The following is a 17,432-nucleotide window of genomic DNA, read 5'->3' as shown; positions in this document are numbered from 1 at the left end:
GTGGGTTCTCCGCACGGGGGGTGGATGGGGCGAGCGCGTGGGGGGAGGGGGACCCCAGCTCACGGGTTCGTTGGGGGGCAGACGGACAGGGGCCAGTGGGGGCTGAAAGTCAGGCAGGGCAGCTCCGCCCAGTTGCCTCCCGCCCTCACATTCGCTGGGCCAAATTCCTGCCGGGTTTCACCCCACCCGTGAAGCCCGTCGCTAGCCGTGCGCCAGGGCTCGCAGGGGCCTGGGGTCGGGTCTAGCCATGGGAGCAGGGCGCATCCCCTGCAAGGCGCAGCCGAGAGCCAAGTGGGGCAGCTGGTGTCTCGAGGCACCTAGCCCCCCAGGAGGGCGGGGCTACGAACAAGTAACCGAGGCCCCAGAGAAACGCCAGCTGCTGCTACACAGCCTGGCACAGCCCCCTGGGGGCAATGAACACTCCCCCCACCCCCCGGCATCCTGCCCCACAGCCCAGCACAAAGGAAGGGGTCAAACGCATCAGGCTCCGGTGAGCTGCGAGGCGAGCGAGGTGCCGCTGGGGGAACATGCAGCCCCGGCACCTTTCCAGCGGGTCTCTCCAGTCCTGCTGGGAGCTCGCTCCAAGGCAAGGCTGTGGCCAAAGTCTGCAGAGAAGGCAGCCCCCTGGCCCTGCCCCCACTCCCAGCAGAGCGGCCGGGCAGGGCTGGGCGGGATGGGAGAATACTTGCACCCTGGCAGGTTTTGGATGCCTGGGATACATCCGCTGGCAAAGGGCCCAGGGTGCCGTGGGCATGAAGGGCAGGATCCAACTGGGAAGCCATAGAATCATAGACCACTAGGACTGGAAGGGACCTCGAGAGGTCATCGAGTCCAGCCCCCCGCCCCCATGGCAGGACCAGGACCAGGACCATGGCAGGAACCAAGGTACAGGGGTTCCCAGGCAGGCCTGGGGGGTAACCTCGGAGACGGGGTGGGGGGGCCGTTCCTCCGGGATGGCGCATGCCTCCGACTCCTGGCCCGCAACATCCCTCCGCCACAACTCCCGGCATAGCCCCCCCGCTGGCTCTCCAAGGCGCTCTGCCCCCCATGTCACCGCCCCGCCCCTTGGAGCACAGCCACAAAGTCGGCAGGTTCGACTGGAGCTGGCCCAGGTGCCGGCTGGGCGGGCTGTCTCCGAGATGCGCCCTCTATTTCCCAGCTCTGGGGCTCTCCTGAGCGCGGCTCCGCCCTCCCTCGCTGCCCTCCACACCTTAGGTTCGCTGCAGGCGAGCGCAGGGGCCTCTCCTCCAGGAGCGGTGTTGACGGAGGTTTTCCTAGACTGGCCGGTGCCCTGCGCCCTCTGGCACCACCGCCTGCTCCCGCCGGGACGCCAGGGCGTGGCACAGACCAGCCCAGGCAGGTACGCGCCATGGAGTTATTTCTCAGGGTGTGTGCGCGGGCGCTGCCAAAGCCCAGCCCCAGCCCGTCGTCCTGGCTCTGGCGAGGTGTTTGCACAAGAAATATTCACAGCCAGAACTAACAGGGGCCATTGGCGGCTAAGCCCCGGAACCAGGTGATCCGCCAGCCTCCACCCGGGCAGTGCCAAACCGCCCCCAAGGCAGGACACCCAAGCGGCGGCAGGGCGCCTCCCCTTGGCACCACGCTGAAAAGAGGCAGGAAGCCGGGCCTGTCGGAGGACAGAGATCCCCTGCCAGCTGGAGTAGCTCATGGAAGGGGGCCAGGACTCGGTGGGGGCGCGGATCCCTGAGCAGCCAGGAAAGGGCTTGTTAATAGGCCGAGCTGCACCTGCCAACTCTGTTCTCCTTTCGCCCGGACGCGTGTTTCCGAAGCCCCGTCCGCGCCAGCCTTGGGCGAGACGCTGCCGGCGGGTTTCACGGGGCTTGGCACCCGGGGTGAAGCGGGTGAGCTGGGAGACCCCCGCACGTGGCCAGGAGACCCGGGGCTGGGTGCTTGGGTGGAGCAGGGCATAACTGGCTAGGCTGCACCACGGGGGAGAGAAGGGGGGGCGCTGGTGGAGTGCGCAAGTGGCCAGTTTTTTGGGAGAGCTTCCCCTCCGGGGGGGGCAGCTCCCTCATGCTGGAAGCAGGGGAGGGGAGCAGTCCGCCCAGGGCCCTGAGTTAACCCTGACACGCGTCACATGGCTGCGCGCATCAGCCTGGCCTGGGGGGTGTGGGATGAACTGGCACAGGAGGCAGAGCTCGGGCGGGTGGGCAGGCGGGCGCGGGAAATCTGGGTCACGGCTCGGGAGGCAAGCAGGAGACCAGCTCAGCAGGAGGGGGAGGCACGGGGGGCAGGATGGGGGAGGTATGGGGGGGACCCCCTGCTCCCCCTTCCCCTCCCCTTCCAGTTTTCTCGCTGACGGCCTGGGAGGGGGGCAGACCGAACCCATCACCACGATTCCCCGCACGCCCGCCGGCTCCTCTCCGACCTTAGGGCCCCGAGCGCCCTGCACCGCCACCCCCCTGCAGCAGCTGGGCCCACAACAGCAAGGCTGGGCCAGCCCAGGCCAGGATCCCCCCTACCTTGCCAAAGGGCAGGATCTAGATCTCCTGGGTCTGCTCAGCGCCCGGCCCCACGGAGCCTGCATCGCTGCCATACAAAGGCACCTCATGCCGGAGGCTCTGAACCGGACACCAGGGCACCGGGCTCTTCCTGCATAGCCCAAGGGAGTTGGGTGCAGCTGTGACGTAGTGGGGGTGCAGTCTGTAACCCGGGGTCCCCCGGCCGGGTGCTGTGCGATTGCCTCTGACTCAGCCACATGTGGATTGGCCCAGCCGGAGCAGATAACAAGGCTCTGCCCAGGGGGAGAGACAAAGGGAGGGAGGCGGAGACGCACCTGGCTGGGGGCAGGGTCTAGGAGCCAGGCAGTTTCCAGCTGGGAAACATGAAGGGCACAGACTAAGCTGGGTGCTGAGGGGGCGATGGGACCCCTAACCCCGGGGGGCTGAGGCAGCCTGGCCCTGACTCCTGTAACCACCTTGCGCCCGTGCCGGGCTGTATCCCGGAGAAGCAATAAACCCCTCTCTGTTCGACTGGCTGGCGGAGTCTGTTCTCGCTGCTACGGGGGTGCAGGGCCGGGGGCTCCCCGACATCAGGCTTAATAGCTGGCACCGGGGTCAAAGGCCCTGGCCTGTCCCCGCTGGGCCGGAAGCTTCCCTGGCCCGGGGAGAGCTGGCGCTCCATTAGTGCCAATCCAGTTCTGATTTAGTGCCAGCCTGTGCGCGGCGGGAGTGCGGGTGCAAACGGCGCTGCCAGGGCTGGAGCGGCCTGACCATTAAACAATCATTACCATGTACACGCGGGCACCGTGCCAGGCTCCGCGGCCCTCCAACGAGAAACTCCCCCTCCTCCCCTCGGCGGCCGTGCCCGGCTCCAATGGGCACGGCCTGCTGATATCTTAAGAGACTTCTATATCTCTGGGCGGGCCACGGATGGAGCCCACGCACCTGGCGCGCCCAGAGATGGAGGGGGTGGGCAGAAGGGGGGGTCTGAGTCCAGCCCCTGCAAAGACAGGGCGCTGTGCTCCCACCTCGCCAGCCTCCGAGAGCGGCCGCCCGGCTGTGAAAGGCAGGATCGGGCCGCGAGACTGAGGCGGCCAGAGGCCAGGGGGATGGGCACACAGAGGTGTGAAGAGATGCAGCAGCTCCCTGCCCCCCCGGCCCTGCTTGCCTCCCAGTGCCGATGACCGCTGCCTTGCACCGGGGGAAGCAGCGAATTCCCTCAGTGCGGCACACGCCGGCCTCGCCCCTCACGGGTGGGGCCGTCAAGGCAGGATTCTTAGGGGGGGCTTCCAATTTATTGCCCTGCCCGAGAGGCGCTTGTCTGGCCTCCCGGGGCTGCGCCGCAGGCTCGCCTCTCCCGCCCCGACATGCAGCCTGCTCTGGGGCGGAGCGGCCGAGTGGCACACAGCACCAAGGACGGGAGGGGAGGCCAAGCCCCTCCGATTCTGGGAAGTGCCCCGCCCCCTCCGGAGAGGGGGAGAAACGACATACCAGGCAGCAGACCAGAGAGATGCTCAGGTGCAAGGTGGAGCCTGCCAACTGTGGTTCCTTTATGCAAAGCCAGCATCTCCCCCCCCCGCGCCCCCCTCGGCCGGGAGCACACACCTGGCGCTTGCAATCTGATTATTTAGGGAAGCACAGCTCCCCGCCCCTCCCAGTATGAGAACAGCTGAGCCCTCAGGCACTGGGCGGGGAGGGCGTGTGGTCGGCCGGAGGGCGGTACACAGTCGCCTGGCTGGCACGCCTGTGCTCCCCGGCCCTGCCTCCCGGGGGGGGCTGGCCCGCGTGGGACCGGGGAGCGGATTCCACTCCGGTTTGCAAAGGGCACCGGCTGGCTCAGGGAGCCGAGGGGCTTGGGGTCGGGGGCGGCGGGCCCAGACGGGGGGGCGGCTTTCGCCGTGCATTGTGGGACGCTGGCTGGCCTCAGAGGGAATTGTGGGTGAACCATGCCCCCCCCTCCCAACCTATCCCACAATGCACTGCAGGCCTCTGCCTCTCCCCATGTGGCCGAGGCATGCGGCTGGAAGGAGCAGTGCATTCTGGGATGTCCACGGGAGAAATGAGCCTGATCCCCCCCCCCCACAAAGGGAACAAGGGCCCCCAATAAACTCAGAGCCAAGCAGGCCCCCGCCAGGGAAAAGCCGGGGGGGGGGCCAGCCCGGAGCGCCCCCCCGCCCCCCGCGGCGGGTCCTGCAGAGAGGGGTCCCACGCCCCACTGCGGCCCACGTCGGGGTCCCCCCCCCCGCTGAGCCTCACCTTGGGGGCGACGCGGGGCTCCCGCCGCTGGGCCCACCGGTCTCTGGCGACTCCCGCCCCTCAGGGCTGCTCCCGGCTCCCGCGGGCAGGGCGGCGCCAGCCTGGGGGCGGAGACACAGGGCGGAGCAGAACATGAGAGAGAGTCCCGGGGCCCTTCCAGGGTGGGGGGAACCGCGGGAGCCCGAGCAGGGGCCAGCCCGCCCCTCTGACGGGGCCCAGCGGACCAGGCCTCGCGGGGGACTGGACCCAGGCGCTTCGAGCCTCTCCTAGCCACCCTCCTAGTGCTGTGTCTTCCCCTCGGCCGACCTGAGCCCCCCATCCGCCCGACCCCCCCTGTGCCTTCCCCTCGGCCGACCTGAGCCCCCCCATCCGCCCGACCCCCCCCGTGTCTTCCCCTCGGCCGGCCTGAGCCCCCCATCCGCCCGACCCCCCCTGTGCCTTCCCCTCGGCCGACCTGAGCCCCCCCATCCGCCCGACCCCCCCGTGTCTTCCCCTCGGCCGACCTGAGCCCCCCATCCGCCCGACCCCCCCTGTGCCTTCCCCTCGGCCGACCTGAGCCCCCCATCCGCCCGACCCCCCCCGGTGCCTTCCCCTCGGCCGACCTGAGCCCCCCATCTGCCCGACCCCCCCTGTGTCCTCCCCTCGGCCGACCTGAGCCCCCCATCCGCCCGACCCCCCCTGTGCCTTCCCCTCGGCCGACCTGAGCCCCCCATCCGCCCGACCCCCCCCGGTGTCTTCCCCTCGGCCGACCTGAGCCCCCCATCTGCCCGACCCCCCCGGTGCCTTCCCCTCGGCCGACCTGAGCCCCCCCATCCGCCCGACCCCCCCCGTGCCTTCCCCTCGACCGACCTGAGCCCCCCATCCACCCGACCCCCCCCGGTGTCTTCCCCTCGGCCGACCTGAGCCCCCCCCATCCGCCCGACCCCCCCCGGTGCCTTCCCCTCGGCCGACCTGAGCCCCCACATCCGCCTGACCCCCCCGGTGCCTTCCCCTCGGCCGGCCTGAGCCCCCCCATCCGCCTGACCCCCCCGGTGCCTTCTCCTCGGCCGACCTGAGCCCCCCCATCCGCCCGACCCCCCTGGTGCCTTCTCCTTGGCCGACCTGAGCCCCCCATCCACCCGACCCCCCTGGTGCCTTCTCCTCGGCCGACCTGAGCCCCCCATCCACCCGACCCCCCTGGTGCCTTCTCCTCGGCCGACCTGAGCCCCCCATCCACCCGACCCCCCTGGTGCCTTCTCCTCGGCCGACCTGAGCCCCCCAACCACCCAACCCCCCCGGTGCCTTCTCCTCGGCCGACCTGAGCCCCCCCATCCGCCCGACCCCCCGGTGCCTTCTCCTCGGCCGACCTGAGCCCCCCAACCGCCCAACCCCCCCGGTGCCTTCTCCTCGGCCGACCTGAGCCCCCCAACCGCCCAACCCCCCCGGTGCCTTCTCCTCGGCCGACCTGAGCCCCCCCATCTGCCCGACCCCCCCGGTGCCTTCTCCTCGGCCGACCTGAGCCCCCCATCCACCCGACCCCCCTGGTGCCTTCTCCTCGGCCGACCTGAGCCCCCCAACCACCCAACCCCCCCGGTGCCTTCTCCTCGGCCGACCTGAGCCCCCCATCCACCCGACCCCCCTGGTGCCTTCTCCTCGGCCGACCTGAGCCCCCCATCCACCCGACCCCCCTGGTGCCTTCTCCTCGGCCGACCTGAGCCCCCCAACCACCCAACCCCCCCGGTGCCTTCTCCTCGGCCGACCTGAGCCCCCCAACCGCCCAACCCCCCCGGTGCCTTCTCCTCGGCCGACCTGAGCCCCCCAACCGCCCAACCCCCCCGGTGCCTTCTCCTCGGCCGACCTGAGCCCCCCCATCTGCCCGACCCCCCCGGTGCCTTCTCCTCGGCCGACCTGAGCCCCCCATCCACCTGACCCCCCTGGTGCCTTCCCCTCGGCCGACCTGAGCCCCCCCATCCGCCCAACCCCCCCCCGGTGCCTTCTCCTCGGCCGACCTGAGCCCCCCCATCCGCCCAACCCCCCCCCGGTGCCTTCTCCTTGGCTGACCTGAGCCCCCATCTGCCCGACCCCCCAGCGCCCATCTCCCCCACTTGCCTGAACCCTCCCAGTGGCATCTCCCTGCTGCCAGCACCCCTCCCCCCATTGTCCATTTCTCCTGCCTTTCCAAGCAGCCCCCACAGGCTCCGGGGCCAGGCCGGAACAGGACTGAAATGTTTCATTGTTCTCTGTTGACTCTGCTGGGCCTGGCACGGTGCCCGCTGTCCCAAGGAGCCTTCGCGGTGCCCAGGCGAGAGGGGCCCTTCCCCAGCCTGCTCGCCCTTCGGTGGAGCCCAGTGGCCCCGGGGCAGCCAGGGGGGCCCTGGTGTCCCCCTGCCCCGGGACTTGCTCTGCTGGGGCTGACCCAGAAATGGGGCACCTGGTGGGTGACGTTGGGCCCCTGCCCCTAAGAACTGTGCCTCCCCTGGGCGGGTGGGGGGGGGGGCTGCTGCCTCCTCAGAGGGGACCAGGCCTGCAGCGCTGGGGGCGGAGCTGTGGAGGGGGGGGGAGCTGCAGGAAAGGAGGGGTGAAACAAACCAAGCTAAATGCCTCCCTCCCCCGGTAAGGCGAGGAGGCCGGGGGTGCCCGGGCCAATCAGCAGGGCAGCGCCGGGTTCCTGACGCCCAGACGACACGGTGAGGGGCTGGGGCGGTGTGGAGCCAGAGGGCTGGGCCCTAAGCCGGGAGCTGGCTGGACAGCTGGGCCAGGAAGGGGGGAAAGGGGCCCTCTCCCTGTGCGCCCAGACGCTGCGGTAATGGACTCCCTGCCATCAATGCAGGTGTCCAATGATCCGCACGCAGCCATGCAATTGGTGGGGAGGCTGCAGAGCCCCGCGGAGGGGGGAAATGCCCCCCCCCCCGCTCTAACGGCAGCCCCCCCCCCCCGGCCCCCTCCCCCAGTGCGCAGGGGCCGGAGCGCAGCGCAGAACATGGCTGCAGCCGGGGCGCAAAGCAAGGGAGCGCAGCTCTCCCCCCCCCCGCCCCCGGGTCATGCAGAACCTGCTTGGGGCACGGCCGGGCCGGGGTGTCCGCAGGCAGATCCGGATCCCGACCCCCCCAGCCACACACGCGCTGCACTGCGCTGCGCCCACGCAGGTCCCGCGCAGCGTGGGGGTGGGGGCGCGCAAGCCGCAGCGCTCTCAATCTCCCCCGCTCTGCGCGACCTCCCTGCCCCGTCGGCCCCGGGACGGGGAAGGGGGGGCGGGATCGCGGTGCCCTATAACCGCCCCCCCCCCGCAGGATCGCCCCCCCACCCTATCCCACCCCAGCCCGCGGCCAGAGCGGCTGCTGAAGTGCTGGCCAGCTCCCCAGCCTACCTGGCTGCCCGGCGCATCTCCCTGGCCTGCCGCCCATGGTCACATCTTCGGGCGCCCCCCGACCCCCGCTCCGGCTGCCGCGCTGCTGGACCCGGCTACCGTGGGGCTGCCGGGGGCCGTCAGGAGCCTGGCCGGCGAAGGGCGCCCCCACTGCCCGAGGAGAGAACAGCAACTGCAGCACCTGGGATCAGCTCCGGGGGGGGGAGGGGGGGGCGCCTTTGTCTCACACAGAGACCGCCCCCCCCGCGCTTTGCCGATCCCTGGGGAGCCCCGGGTGGGGGAGGGGAGCCCAGGTCAGACAAAGGCTTCCAAGACAAAGGATTTGGGGAGGGCGTTAGGATGGGGGGGGTAGAACGCAGGTGTCCCCTGTATCTGGCTCTAACTAGGGGGGGCGGAGATGGCGGAGATGGGGGGCTCATCACCTCACCCCGAGTTCTGCCCCTCCCCTCCCCACCCTGGTCCGTGCCAAAAGCCCCCTGAGACTAGGACCCCGCCCAGCACCAAACCAAGGACAGACTGTGGAGGAAGGGCCGGGCCTGGGCGGGGTCCGGGTGGGACCCCTTGAGGCCAGCGGGGGGGGGGGGGCGACTCGCTTCTGTGCCCACAATTCCCCCGGGTCGGAGGATCCCTGTTCTGCAACGGGGCCCAGGAGGGTTCCTGGGGCGGGAGGTGCTGCGGGAGTGTCACGCCCCCCCCCCGTTCCCCCCCCAGACCAGGGCCGCGGGGCTGGCCCGGGGCGGGGGCGGGCCTTTCTCCGGGCCAGGCTGCGGTTCGTCAGTTGCACCTGGGATTAGGAAAACACCCGGAGACAGAAAACGGAACGAGGAGCAGCAAAACGAACCCCCCCCCCCGCTCCCCCCTCCCCGGCTCGCCAGGAGGCTGCGCCGAAGGGAGGTGCTTGACTTCAGGAATAACTCCGGGGCAGGGAAAAGCTGGGGGGGGGGGGGGGGACGCGGCAGACGCCTAGGTTCCTGGTGCCCCCTAAATCCCTCCAACCAGACCAGACGCCCGGCTGTGGCACAGCCCTGCAGAGAGCGCCCTGCGGGGAAGCTTTGCTGGAACAGACAATGGGTGGGAAAGAAACAGCGCACAGTCAACCTGTGGAACTCCTCGCCGGAGGATGCTGTGAAGGCCAGGACTTTAACTGGCGTCCAAAAAGAGCTAGATAGATACACGCCTGGAGGTTAGGTCCATGCTGTTAGCCAGGATGGGCGGGGGGGGGGGGGTTTCCTTAGCCTGTGTTTGTCAGGGGCTGAGAATGGGATCACATGATTATCTCTTCTGTTCACTCCCTCTAGGGCAGCTGTTGTTGGCCGCTGTTGGTGGGCAGGACACTGGGCTGGATGGGCCTTTGTTCTGACCCAGGGTGGCCGTTCTTATGTTCTTAGAGGCTTACAAGCTGGCCAAGGTCATATGGCAAAGTCCGGAGGAGCCCCCTCTCCACGCTAACGCTGGATTGTGCCACGTCTCCCCGAGGCTCTATGCTTTTAAACTCAATCCCCCACCCGGGCGGCTCCACCCTGACCTTAGAGCGGTCTCCGTCCCCAGTGCCTTCGGAAGGGGGATGGACTCGAGCGGGCTGGCCCATTAAATGGACCGGCGCTCGGCTCTCGTGTCCCAGTCCGGGTGTCAATGAAGCCAGCACCTGGGGCTTGAAGAGGTCCCCCAGTCAGCAGGGCAGGAAAGGTGAGCTGCCCGAGAGAGGACCGCGAGAGGGATTTGCTGGTGGGTGTCCTCCAGGCAGAGATCTAGGGCGGAAGAAAGGGGAAACTGCCCACTGCTGTCTCATAGCTGGACCCTAAGTAGTGAGTGGGCCGGGGGGAGGGTGGGCTGCTCCCATTTCAAGGAAGCTGGCCATCCCGACTGAGGGACAAGAGAGGACGGAACAGGACACCTGGGGCAGGGGGAGAACAAGGGGGCACTTGGGGAGGAGGCCACTCACTTGCAGGGAAACTGAGGCGCAGGACGGGGCAGTGATCGACCCAGCCCGTGGCAGAGCTGGAATCCCGCGGCTGATCGTCCAGCTGGCTGGTTTCCAGGAGCATTACGGGCATTCCCGATTTCCGCTCCTGTCTCTCCCTACCTGCAGCGGGCTCTGAAGCCGCAGGGCCCGACGGCCCGGAGCCCCATGCGTCGGAGCTGGGGCTGCACTCTCCAGGAATGCAGCACGGTCTGATCCTAATGCCAGGCCCCGAGCCAAGCTGCTCTTGCTCAGGTGCCGGAGCCAGGGAGCCTTTGGCATGCTGGGCTGGGGGCCCGCGGCCCGCAGGAGCTTCCAACTGTCCGCCTGGGAGCCCGTCCCCCGCCCGCGCACGGTCGGAGCCTCACGCTGCAGAGATGCCCGTGGGCGGCTGCTCCCGATGGAATTCCAGGTGCCCCTTCAGACGGATTCAGATGCCAACAGGGTGCAAGCCAGCGGCAAGTAGCTGACTCTCACCCCCAGGAACCAGGCGGCTCCGAGAGGTAAGACTCCCACCCCAGCCTCCACCCACGCAGGCCAGGACTGGCAGCCCTCCACGGCCAGGACTGGCAGCCCCACACCCTGGGGAGCCCCCTTGCTGCTGTAGCACCGATCACGGAAGGGCAGCGGGTGGCAATATCAGGGAGGGGGTGCCAGAGGAGGCCTGGATCGAGCTGGGGGAACTGAGCTCTTGGGAGATGCTGGCGGAGGTGGGTTTGGACCTCAACCTGGGAATGTGTCCTCAGCCCTTCCCCGGGCCCCATGTGCTATCGGCAATGTGTGTGTGGGGAGGGTCGGGGGGTCTTTCAGGAAAGGGTGCACCACTCCGGGTCCTTGCCTGCCCTGCAGGGGCGCTGACCACGCTCGGGTATTCTCCAGGAATAAGGGGTTTGCTGGCAGACCCTCCTGCCCTCCACCCCAAGGCGACTGAGGGTCCAGAGTGACTTGGACACATTGGAGGGTTGGACCGAAAGCAATCGGATGAGGTTCCACAAGGACAAGTGCAGAGTCCGGCCCGTGGGACGGAAGAATCCCAAGTATCGTGACAGGCTGGGGACCGACGGGCTAAGCAGCCGTTCGCAGAAAAGGACGTGGGGATTCCAGTGGCTGAGAAGCTGGACAGGAGCCAACAGGGCGCTCTTGTAGCCAAGAAGGTTAATGGCGTATTAGGTTGTATTAGGAGGAGCATTGCCAGCAGAGAAGGGATTATTCCCCTTCATTCAACTCTGGGGAGGCCACATCTGGAGGAGTGTCCCCAGTTCTGGGCCCCCCGCTACAGAAAGGACGTGGACGCAGTGGGGAGGGTCCAGCAAAGGGCAACGAAACAATTTGGGGGCTGGAGCACAAGGCCTATGAGGAGAGGCTGAGGGATTTGGGCTTGTTGAGTCTGCAGAAGAGGAGAGTGAGGGGGGATTTGGAAGCAGCCTGCAACTCCCTGAAGGGGGGTTCCAAAGAGGCTGGAGAGAGGCTGATCTCAGGGGGGGCAGGGGGCAGAATGAGGAGCGATGGGCTCAAGTTGCGGTGGGAAAGGTCTAGGTTGGAGATTAGGAGAAACTTGTTCCCTAGGCGGGTGGGGACGCGCTGGGCTGGGTTCCCTAGGGAGGGGCTGGATCTCCATCCCTCAACGTTTTTAGTCCAAGCCCTGGCCGGGTTGATTGAGTTGGATCGGTCCTGCTTTGGGCAGGGGGCTGGACTCGCTGACTCCTGAAGTCTCTTCCCGCCCTCGAGTTCTAGGATTCGATGGCTGCATTCTGGGCAAGCTGTTATCACCCCTGTGCTTCTGGGTCACTTACAGGGGCCAAGGGAGAAACCCCAAGGGGAGGGCCTCTGGAATACCCGGGTTAGGTATTCCAGGCCTCAGAGCACTCAGGGTGCAAACTGGCTGGGGTAGGAGCTGCCGCCTGGTCTTTGTGGGTGAGACGCAAGGAGGCACCGAGCACGATCTACAGGCGAAACAGAACAAGGCTTTTCCTTTGGTCCCTCCGCCCCGGAGAGGAAGGGGATACGGAGAGCCAGGATGTCCGGGGTGGACTGCTATAGGCAGGCTAGCCGATAAATATACTGCGCATTGCTAATATGCTATCCACTCCACCTCCTATAATTTGAGGGCGTTTGTCTGCCTGCCTGTCTGTTCAAGAACGCCTGCAGAACGATAAGAGCTGGGACCCCCACATCTGGTAGGCAGCAAGGTGAGGGGTTGCTTGGGCCAGCCAGCCCAGTAGGACGTGCCTGGAATGGGACTGCTTCTCAGAAAACCGTCCAGAAAAGAGACAGCATCCCCAGGCAGGTGAAAGGGCCTAGCTGGGGGTGCAGCCCCCAATCTGGGACTGCCCCAGCCCCGAGCCTCCCCCCCCAAAGTCCTTTAGAGAGGCTCTTGTGACGTAGTGAGGGAACCTGGCTGGTTTCTATGCTGCTGGCTCTGGGGTAACCCCCACTGGCTGCCATGGGTACCACGACCCAGCAAAACAGGATGAGTCACTATGCAAAGGGACCTCTCAACCGGTATGGCCAGACACCCCCCATGGAGAGGAACAAAGGAAGGTGGATGCTGCCCTGGCTGGGGGGCAGGGCTGGAAGAGGGTTAGTTAGTGGCTGGCTGGGAGCATGGAGGAGACAGCCTAGGGAAAGGGGCTGGAGTTTAGGGGCCCAGTCTCCCCCATCTCAAGGGGGCCTGAGGCATCCTAGCCCAGCTCTGTGACCAGATTCCATCTGTGCTGTGCTGTATCCTGGAGAGGCAATAAACTTCCTCTATTCCACCGGCTGGTGCAGTCTGTTTGTGCCATTTCAGGGTGCAGGAGACGGGGGACCCCCAACGCGCCGTCACAGCTCTCCACCCTGATTCGTACGGGGACGTTGCTGGCTGTTCTCTGTCAGGGAGAGAGAGGAAAACGCACCGTTTGCTCCTCGGTCTCAGTGGGAGCTCGGAACGTCTTCTCCTCTCGTGGTTCTGCAGCTGGGCTGCTGGCATCCCGCAAGGAGAGGAGCAAGGAACAGAGCAGCGGGTGAGGGAACTGGGGTTAGGGGTGGATTTTAGTGATGGGCAAAGGCATGTGTCATTTGGTAAATCACAGAAAGAACGTAAGAACGGCCGTACTGGGTCAGACCAAAGGTCCATCTAGCCCAGTCGCCTGTCTGCCGACAGTGGCCAGCACCAGGTGCCCCAGAGGGGGTGGACCGAAGACAATGATCAAGCGATTTGTCTCCTGCCATCTCTCTCCAGCCTCTGACAAACAGAGGCCAGGGACACCATTTTATCCCCTGGCTAATAGCCTTTTATGGACCTAACCGCCAGGAAATTATCTAGCTTCTCTTTAAACTCTATTCTAGTCCTAGCCTTCACAGCCTCCTCTGGCAAGGAGTTCCACAGGTTGACTACACGCTGTGTGAAGAAGAACTTTCTTTTATTAGTTTTAAACCTGCTCCCCATTCATTTCATTTGGTGTCCTCTAGCTCTTCTATTTAGGGAAAGCATTCCAGCTGCAACGGGGACGGTTGGGTGCCCCCTTTTGTGCAAGGCGAATGTAACACAGGCTGCACAGGGGTCCGGTGTCCCGGAAATCCTTCTTCCTGAAGCGAAAACCTGCCTGAGGCTGGTTGTTTGCTCTCTTGGGGATACTGCATAACGAGCTACCCAACCCAAGAGCCGCCCAGCCACTGCCTGCACGATCCATCAACGCCGGCGCAGGATCCGACCTGGGGCCGGATCCAACCTGGGGTTGGGGTCACTTTAGTGCCACCCTCATTTCCCCCCCCATTGAGAATGTGGGCCCAACTGGTAGAGGAGTGGGGGGCGACCCCTCCGCCCATGGTGGGGTAACACGCAGGGGATGTCTTGGGGATGCAGAGCTGGGTGAGCTGAGCCCCCGTTAGTCACCACACGCCATTTGAAGGGCAGGGTGTTGTCGCGGTCTCACCACGGCAGGTGTGGGAATTTTCTGTTACTATCTGGCTGAACTCTATGCGTGCCTCAGTTTCCCTCATACCTTACCTTCCTGCCCCGTGTGGTGGAAAGGAAGGACTGTGGCTCTCTGAGTACACAGGGTTGTGTGGGTCACCTCCCTAGCTTGGTGGGATAAGAACATAAGAGCGGCCAGACGGGGTCCGACCAAAGGTCCATCCAGCCCAGTGTCTTGTCTGCCCACAGCGGCCATTGCCAGGGGCCCCAGAGGGAGTGAACTGAACAGGGAATGATCAAGCGATCTCTCTCCTGCCATCCACCTCCACCCTCTGACAAACAGAGGCTGGGGACACCATTCCTTACCCAGCCTGGCTAATAGCCATTAATGGACTTAACCTCCATGAATGTATCTAGTTCTCTTTTAAACCCTGTTATAGTCCTGGCCTTCACAACCTCCTCAGGCAAGGAGTTCCACAGATTGACTATGCACTATGGGAAGAAGAACTTCTTTTTATTTGTTTCAAACCTGCTGCCCATTAATTTCATTGGGTGGCCCCTAGTTCTTATATGATGGGAACAAGTAAATAACTTTTGAGGAATGGAATCCGTAAGGAACTGGCTGGCACACACCCAGATCCACAAGGGGTCCGTGGAGACGACACTAGCTCCAGTGAGACACGGCTCCCCCCTCGCGACGGGGGGCACACTGGGCTGAGGGGGAGGAGGGGATTAAGACTTGAGGCCTGGGAGTTCTCTCCTGGGGACTGACTCCGGTGAACAGAGCGACATGCAGAGCCTGGAGGCGGCGATCACGCCAGCTTTCCCTGGGCTATGCGGGAGGGCGGATGTGTTAACCATCACTTTAAGCAGGGGGCCTATCACTCCATGGCAGCAGCTTCTTGTCCGTTTTATTTGGGCCTATAAACCTCTAGACACAGGAGAGGCGCTGAGGTGCATCCCAGTTCATTTCAGCTCCCAGAATCCTAGAATTGGAAGAGCCCTCGCGAGGGCATCAAGTGCCATCCCCTGTCCTTCCAGCAAGACCAAGTACCAGGTCGTCCCTGACAGGTGTCTGTCCAACCTGCTCTTCAATATCTCCAGGGATGGAGATTCCATAACCCCCAATTTATTCCAGTGTTTAACCACCCTGACAGGTAGGAACTTTTTCCTCATGTCCAACCTAAACCTCCCTTGCTGCAGTTTAAGCCCATTGCTTCTTGGCCTGTCCTCTGAGGCCAAGGGGAACAATTTTTCTCCCTCCTCCTTGTGACACCCTTTTAGGTACCTGAAAACTGCTCTCATGTCCCCCCTCGGTCTTCTCTTTTCCAAAGGAAACAAGCCCAATTCTTTCCGTCTTCTCTCACAGCTCGGCTACGTCTGCACTGGCATGATTTTCCGGAAATGCTTTTAACAGAAAAGTTTTCCGTTAAAAGCATTTTCAGAAAAGCGTGTCTAGATTGGCAGGACGCTTTTCCGCAAAAAAAGCCCCAATTGCCATTTTTGCGATCGGGGCTTTTTTGCGGAAAACAAATCTCTGCTGTCTACACTGGCCCTTTTGCGCAAACGTTTTTCCGAAAAAGACTTTTGCCCGAATGGGAGCAGCATAGTATTTCCGCAAACGCACTGACAATCTTACATGAGATCGTCAGTGCTTTTGTGGAAATTCAAGCGGCCAGTGTAGACAGCTGGCAAGTTCTTCCGGAAAAGCAGATGATTTTGCGGAAATACTTGCCAGTCTAGACACAGCCAGGCTACGACAAATCAGGAAAGAGATCTTGGAGTTATCGTGGACAGTTCTCTGAAAACTTCCACACAGAGTGCAGTGGCGGTCAAAAAGGCAGATAGGATGCTAGGAATTATTAGGAAAGGGAGAGAAAATAAGACCCAGAACATCTTACTGCCCCTGTATAAAACTATGGTACGCCCACATCTTGAATACTGTGTACAGATGTGGTCTCCTCACCTCAAAAAAGATATTTTGGCCTTGGAAAGGGTTCAGAAAAGGGCAACTAAAATGATTAGGGGTTTGGAACGGGTCCCATATGAGGAGAGGCTAAAGAGACTGGGACTTTTCAGTTTAGAAAAGAGGAGTCTGAGGGGGGATTTGATAGAGGTCTATAAAATCATGAGAGGTGTGGAGAGGGCTGATAAAGAAAAGTTATTTATTAGTTCCCATAATAGAAGAACTAGAGGACACCAAATGAAATTAACGGGGAGCAGGTTTAAAACTAATAAAAGGAAGTTCTTCTTCACACAGCGTGTTGTCAACCTGTGGAACTCCTTGCCAGAGGAGGCGGTGAAGGCTAGGACTATAACAGAGTTTAAAGAGAAGCTGGATAAATTCATGGAGGTTAGGTCCATAAAAGGCTATTAGCCAGGGGATAGAAATGGTGTCCTTGGCCTCTGTTTGTCAGAGGCTGGAGAGGGATGGCAGGAGACAAATCGCTTGATCATTGTCTTCGGTCCACCCCCTCTGGGGCACCTGGTGCTGGCCACTGTGGGCAGACAGGCTACTGGGCTAGATGGACCTTTGGTCTGACCAGTACGGCCGTTCTTATGTTCTTATGTAGCCCTCATGTCTTCTAGACCCTTCATCATTCTTGTTGCTCCTCTCTGGACTTTCTCCAATTTCTCCACATCTTTCCTGCAATGCGGTGCCCAGAACTGGACACAACACTCCAGGTGAGGCCCAATCAGTGCAGAGCAGAATGGCAGAATGACTTCTCATGTCTTGCTCACCACCCTCCTGTTCATGCCGCCCACAATCAGGGTTTCCCTTTTTTTGCAACAGCGTCCCACTGTTGACTCATATTCAGCTTGTGGTCCACTCTAACCCCGAGATCCCTTTCTGCAGGGCTCCTCCCTAGACAGTCGCTTCCTGTTTTGTCCGTGTGAAGGGAATTGCTTTGCATTTGTGCTTATTAAATTTCGTCCTATTGACCTCCGACCATTTCTCCACTGTGTCCAGATCAGTTTGAACGCTGACCCTCTCCCCCAAAGCACTTGCAAGGCCCCCCCCTCCCCCTCCGTGTAGTACCATCCGCAAACTTTCTAAGCAAGCTCCCTATGCCATTCGGTAAATCGTTGATGAGGCTATTGAACAGACCTGGTCCCAAAACAGACCCCTGCGGAACCCCACTTGTTCCAAGGGGTCTCACTGTTCCATGGAGTGCCTAGCTCCCTCCCTTAGGCCATGTCTACACTGCGGATCACGGTGACTTAATTTACGTCGGCACCAAGCTGCTGCAGTTATTATAGAACCATAGAGCTGGAAGAGACTTCAGGAGTCATCACGTCCAGCCCCCTGCCCAAGGCAGGACCAATCCCAACTCAATCAACCCAGCCAGGGCTTTGTCAAGCCGAGACTTAAACACCTCTAGGGATGGAGACTCCACTACTTCCCTTGGGAACCCAGCCCAGCGCTTCCTTACCCACCTAGGGAAATAGTTTTTCCTAATCTCCAACCTAGACCTCCCCCACTGTAACTTGAGACCAGTGCTCCGCCCTCTG

General features: G+C 63.4%; 1 protein-coding gene across 11 annotated transcripts in view; it reads right to left on the bottom strand.

The window, feature by feature from the left end:
• B4GALNT1 (beta-1,4-N-acetyl-galactosaminyltransferase 1) overlaps positions 1-17,432 on the bottom strand; it is a 39,160-nt gene that overhangs the window by 11,858 nt on the left and 9,870 nt on the right. For 4 of the 11 annotated variants that reach the window (XM_075901748.1, XM_075901746.1, XM_075901747.1 and 1 more), the window contains exons 2-3: positions 8,065-8,214; positions 4,719-4,819 (exon numbers count right to left, since the gene is read on the bottom strand). Coding sequence is in view for 3 of the 11 variants with exons in the window: in XM_075901743.1 (XP_075757858.1) it covers positions 1,211-1,371 (161 nt within the window). In the remaining 8 variants the exon portion in view is untranslated. The other 7 variants (XM_075901751.1, XM_075901754.1, XM_075901743.1 and 4 more) reach the window with 5 other exon arrangements.

The sequence above is a fragment of the Pelodiscus sinensis genome, chromosome 19 (assembly GCF_049634645.1).
Source record: "Pelodiscus sinensis isolate JC-2024 chromosome 19, ASM4963464v1, whole genome shotgun sequence".
Lineage (NCBI taxonomy): Eukaryota > Metazoa > Chordata > Testudines > Trionychidae > Pelodiscus > Pelodiscus sinensis.
Note: the sequence above shows the minus strand (reverse complement) of the source record. Positions and strands in the feature narration are given on the sequence as shown.